The 6,000-nt window shown below is 34.3% G+C and overlaps 2 protein-coding genes across 2 annotated transcripts; both read right to left on the minus strand.

The window, feature by feature from the left end:
* Positions 1-259: 259 nt before the first annotated feature.
* Positions 260-2,425, minus strand: LOC133822830 (peroxidase 11). Its single transcript, XM_062255272.1, has 4 exons — positions 2,132-2,425; positions 1,840-2,031; positions 1,557-1,722; positions 260-878 (listed from the first exon to the last, which is right to left on the minus strand). The coding sequence occupies exons 1-4, from the start codon at positions 2,363-2,365 to the stop codon at positions 454-456; spliced, it is 1,017 nt and encodes a 338-aa protein (XP_062111256.1). The 5' UTR covers positions 2,366-2,425; the 3' UTR covers positions 260-453.
* Positions 2,426-3,734: 1,309 nt separating this feature from the next.
* LOC133822831 (uncharacterized) lies at positions 3,735-5,518 on the minus strand. Its single transcript, XM_062255273.1, has 2 exons — positions 5,336-5,518; positions 3,735-4,796 (listed from the first exon to the last, which is right to left on the minus strand). The coding sequence occupies exon 2, from the start codon at positions 4,756-4,758 to the stop codon at positions 3,961-3,963; it is 798 nt and encodes a 265-aa protein (XP_062111257.1). The 5' UTR covers positions 4,759-4,796; positions 5,336-5,518; the 3' UTR covers positions 3,735-3,960.
* Between the last annotated feature and the right edge of the window lie 482 nt (positions 5,519-6,000).

The raw sequence follows: 6,000 nt of genomic DNA on the forward strand, positions 1-6,000 counted from the left end.
ATATACACAACTATAAAAAAAAATATTGTGCTGAAAATACTTTCCGAGCCAAAAACTGAAGAGGGGTGCACCGGTGAACTATCCTATAACTTGTATTTGATTCTAAACTGAAAAGTCCCAACTACAAGGAGGAAAAAAAAAGAACAAAAAAAGAATGGCATGGCAGCAAAAATGAACCAACCCACCTTTTTACTTTCTCTCCAAATTAGGGGAGACACTAGTACTTCTAACCCAAACCAAATCTAGAATTAACTAAAGATAGATCAAATGTGGGTATCATTCCAGTATAATTCTCTTACAAAGTTACACAATAATAAAATTTTCAACACAATACATAAATAGACGCACATTTTTTGTGGTACTTTAAAATGAATAATGAGACAAAAACAATCAAACCCCACCTGTTGTTTTACATATTTTTAACATTTAAATATCAAATGGATGCTCATCTAATTAAGTGTTGATAAATCTGCAATTTTTCCTCACTTCTCCATTAACAAAGCTCTCCGAATTGGTAATGTTTCCCATCCTGATCATTGAATCAGAGAATTGATTGAAGAAAGCTAGTGGATCAGTTGCATACAATTTGACAAGCTCCCTAGTTTGGATACTAAACACACTAGAATACATTTCTTGGTCAGAGCTTAATAGTCCTTCTCCTTTGAGTAGAGTGTGATAGAATGAGTTGTCAAAAAGGTTGGGTGTGACATTGTCCATGGCTGTTATGTTGTTTTCACCTCCATGAATTGGTGGGCAAATGGATCTCAAGCTACTCAGGTATGATGCTGAGATTGGATTCAACCCAGAAGTTGCTCGGAAATCGCCATAAATCCGGTCCCGAAAGTTCTCACACCTTGCCACTCCAATGGTGTGAGCTCCTGCAAATTATGTGTAAAGAATCAATTGTACTAGTAGTACATGTGTCATATGCCTTTATTTATGTTGAAATTTAGTAATATGATCTTTACCACTATGTGTAGCCAGTATTTGAATTGAGCTTGATTATTAGCACACTTTGAGGGAAAATATTTACCTAGGATACCTATGGTATTTATTTTCTTTGGATTAAAATTTGACAAACAAATGTACAGTGTCTTGAGCAAAAAGTCACTAAGTAGAAGGGGTTAGTTGGTAAAGTGAGACTCACAAATCTACCAAATCCAAGTAATTGCGAGGAGAACTATGTTTATCCTGTTTATATAGCAATTAATAATGCTCTTGATACTAGGTATGTAGGTAGGTAGGTAGAGCTGCTTAAGGCACCATAGTACTGATTAATATCATTGTTTTTTCAGTTTGTTGGTAAGTTTTTTCTACATTAATATGCAAAAAAACAAAAAACTTGGCAATTATTGGGGTGTGAATCTCTTCTACTATATCATGAGTTAGCAAACTTATATAAAAGCTTACTAAGTTTTTAATCTACAAATTAATTGTTCTTAAAAGTGACAACTATATAAAAGCTCTCATTATTTTATTATTTTTATTATCTCAAGATTTATATAAATTTTTGGCTAAGTGGAGCATAGTGCTTGTGTCAATATTTATATTATTACCTGCAAGAGCTACCATATCTTTAACAGAGAGGCCTTGATACATAAATTTGCTAATGATAGGAATAAGGCCCTCATTTGCTGTGGGAATATTTGTGTCTGCAAGTGCATAACTTGCAGTGATAGAATCCTTTCTTCCAACTGGAACATCCCAGTAAGGTCCACCAACCTATGAAGAAACCACAAGTGAAAAAAGGGTCACTATTAAAATATTCGATACCATAATAATAAATAATAAAGAAAAGAACAAACTTTACACATAATATAGACACTTCTTTATTGCTACCAGAATCACAGCATCTCTTGCTGCAATGGTGAGAATATCAGCACATGAGACAACTCCAGGGCACTCTGATTCGACCATGTTCTTGATCCCATCAATGATATCAAAACCTTTCAAAGAGTGTACATTAGGAGAAGCATTCTTCTCTCCTTTTAAGGTTACTGTGTCATCTAGCAACACTGAACCATCACATCCCTGCTCAGCCAAAAAAGAAAAAAAAAAGTTTTTAAAGTCTGTTGGTAAAAAAATATCATCTAGGGTAATAACAAATCTGCATGAAATGTAAATATGGGACCTGAACAAAGCAGTCATGAAAATGTAGTCGAACTATCATGGCTGCGCTTCGAGGATCAGAAAGCACAGCACACTCAGTCTCTTTCCTGATAATATCAAAAACAGCGGGACAAGTAGAAGCATAGTAGTCCAGTGTTAGAGAAGAGTCACTTGCATGAATACTAGTGTTACCAATAGAGAACACCAAAATCATGAAGAGCAGAGAAAAGGGTTTAAAAGAAAGTGAAAGTCCCATTGTTTTTCTTTCTGGGGGTTTTGCTTGAATGAGTGGAGATTGTAGAAGATGAATGTGGCTGAGACAGTGAAATGTGCACATATATAAGTTTAAAGAAAGCATAATTCTGCACATTTTAATTTTCCAAGTCTTTTGAGTAAATTGAATGAATATTTCTGGAGTCAAGAGAAGATGCAACAACTATTTGGCCCGGTTGGTGGGTTCTCCAAAACTAAAAGTTTTGTGCCAGAGTTTCGTAGTAAACTTGTGCTTTTGCCCAAAAACAGTCATCAATAATTTACTACTTATAATAGCGCTAGTCACCAAACCATAAACTTATTGGAGCAAAATTAACCCCTTCAGTCTAAGTAACAAGCTACTTTAGTCTTTGTATCTAATTGTCTATCTCCTAAATATTAATCAGCTCATTTTTAGTCTAACATCTTATTCTTGAAGCAATTCATATAATATACCAAAAGCAAATTGTTTTTTGTTTTTTGTTTTTTGGTGTGAATTTCATTGGTTAATTTGACAAATTAGGTTAAACTACACCCCTTATATAAAATCTTATTAAACTTTTATGCTACTAGTCAAAGAAAACTAGCCAGAAGTGCAAATTAGAGCTGACAATCAAGATTCAAAGTCCCTTTTGTACGTCATCCCAAATAACACAATCGTTACAAGCAAGATATGCATACACGAAACTCTCACATTCTTGCTTTATAATCTCTGGGGCAAATGGAAAACCAGCAAATCTAGAATACATAAGAAAATAAGTTAGTCGTGATCTCTAAAGTGTAAGAGGAGCATTAGACAGCTTCTTTTTATTATTTTATAAGTTATGCACTTTTTCTACCAGCTTGTGATATTAAAATTTTGATTTATTAACTTAGTTACCCATGATTTATCTAACTATAACCTATTTTATAAACGTGGATTATCAATTAACAACATGAGTTATTGTCAATTTTAAAAAGGTTGTCATTCCCTCAAAAACCAAAATTGAAAAAACAATGATAAGAAGAGAAGTTTCGACATAACAATTGGATTGGGTAATAGTAATACATGCTGTATCCCACTAAATCTGGGTATCTACTGTACACATATAAGATGCGACGATGAATCAAGATTTCTTAGCTCCCACATGAATAAAGCATTATGCCATTATATATCTTTAATTAGAGTACAAACTTTCAAATATCGAATGGTAAGGGAAGAAGCAAAAATAGCTCTACAATTGCCCACACTACACTAATAGTTCTGATTCTATTACATTGTTTTGTCATTAGGCACCTGGAATGGATCAGGGTAAGGTCATTAGGATTAAAAAACACTCATGGCTTTAGTCTCAAAACATCATCTACCTCAAAATGGCTTTCAGACACCTAAGTTAGGGTAAAACCAACCAGAAACAACCAACTTTTCAGCATTAAGACATAAGAACAAAACAAAATAGCCTCAATTCATTGATACTACAACAACTTTTTCTCTAATAAACAAAATGATCAACATAAAAACCTATAACATGTTAGTAAAAAAAAATACACAATTCCACTAGAAATTGTTTATTAAAAGAAAAAGAAAACAAAAGTGCTTTCACTCAAAACCTAGTTTGTTCAGGTGTACATATCAGAATCAAAATGATGATCCCTATTCTGGCCGGACCATAAATCTTTATCCTCAGGTTTACCATGTATGCTTATATCTAAGCTAGGCAATACATTTTTTAGTAGAGACTTGAGCAGGTTAACCGCAACACCACCCACTTCAGGCCATGCAACACAAAGAGTTCCCTTGATGCTCCTCATCTGGCATCTAGCCAAGAGGGCTGCACCCAGCCCATCCACTACGCTTCCTGATGGAAGAAAATCTAAGTCTTTCAGAACACGGCTATCACTCGGCTCTTTCCTTTCTAATGATGTCTCCAGCTTGAAAGCAAATGGTTCATCAGGAGAAAGCCTACCCCGGAAGTTCTGGCGCTGAATAGAATCAAAAACCAATACCCTTTCAGGAATAATCTGCTCACTGATCAGCAACTTAGCAACAATGTGAGACCTCTCGACAGCAACAGGGCACTGAACGGAGACAACAAGAACTGAGGTGTTCTTGTCACCAATGGCATAGATATTGCAGGACTTGTCTCGAAGGGAGAGGTCGATAGAGTTTCCAGAGAAGGGTATCTCAGGCAGGATAAGACTTCCAATTAGCACCTTGGAAGGTAGATGGTGGAAAACATAGAGCGAAGGGGAAGATAAGGCAATGATGAGAAGAGTTGGGCGAAGAGGCTCGTTTGGCTTAGGATTAGAAAACAAAAGGAATGGAGAAGGAATAGGTGGCGAGGGAGGTGTGAAGTTATAGAGATCTTCCTCGTGAAACCTTGAGGGCGGGGGAATCTCAGTTAAAACATCTTCCATATCTCCTTACGTTCACAAACAATATTTGATGAGTGACTCTGCCAAAATCAACAACAAAACATCCACGTTTATGTATCAATACAGTGATTATTCATTACATGTTACGAAAAATCCCTCTATAATATAGAAAACAGCATTTCAACATCAAAAATCATATGGCACATTCAGTAATCCCCAATGGAAAATAAAAAGAATCAAATTTGAGATAATCCCTTTTCAATTCACCAAGAAAAAGGGAAACTTCTCCTAATCATATCATACAATTCCCCAAATAAGCTAATGCCCAAAGTGTATGTAAAAGATAGTTTAGCTATAAACCCAGTTCACAGTACAACTTTACTATTTATTGGGATATAGTGCCAACAAATAAATACATGACTATGATTCGTAGTGTGCGATAAATAACAATTATGGGTCCATACAAACAATAATAGCATCAAAGTAAATTGTTCTAGAGTAGAATGTATATAAATCCACATAATCCAGGTTTTGGGGTTTTGGTGAAACATAACAACTCATATATTCATTTATGAAATAATAAGTTAAACGATACGTATAGCTCAACTCAGAAAATTACCCTGACGCGCTGATGGAGAAAGAGAGACAGAGCCGGCGACGAGGGTAGGCAGAGAGATTGAGTTGGCGGCGATCTGAGAGAAAAGGGGCAGAGAGACAGAGAGAGAGAGGTTCGTTACGGTTATGGGGAATTGGGGGAAATTAGGGACGGGAAGGTAAAGATTTTTAGGAGCAGAGCCCATGTTTTGTTTTTGGAGTAATTGTCGGTAAAACCCATAAATTAAATTAAATGTTTAAAATATTTAAAAAATATATATTTTTATAATTTAAAAAAACATAATTTTATTTAAAACACTAAATCAATTTTATAACTAAATAAAATTTAAACAAACTCATAACCTAAATTACATTAAAACAAAATCTAAATAAATTATACTCAAATTCTTCTCATCCACCAATCAAACTAAGAACACAAATAAACACATTATTAAATCAACACAATTAATTAATATTTGTGTTTATTAAAATCTTTATCAACATACTCGAACACAAATCATAACAAAATCTATTACACCCATAAATCATAAAAAATTACCGATCAATGATAATGACATTTTCAACTATGTATTCTTAACTTCATTAAGTTTAGATATTGTTTGGTTTTGAGTGTTTTTAATGGTTTTTATTTTGTTTTTAGTGTTTTGTGACTTTTAGGCTACAAGGAAT

This window comes from Humulus lupulus, chromosome 3 (assembly GCF_963169125.1).
Source record: "Humulus lupulus chromosome 3, drHumLupu1.1, whole genome shotgun sequence".
In the NCBI taxonomy this organism is placed as follows: Eukaryota; Viridiplantae; Streptophyta; class Magnoliopsida; order Rosales; family Cannabaceae; genus Humulus; species Humulus lupulus.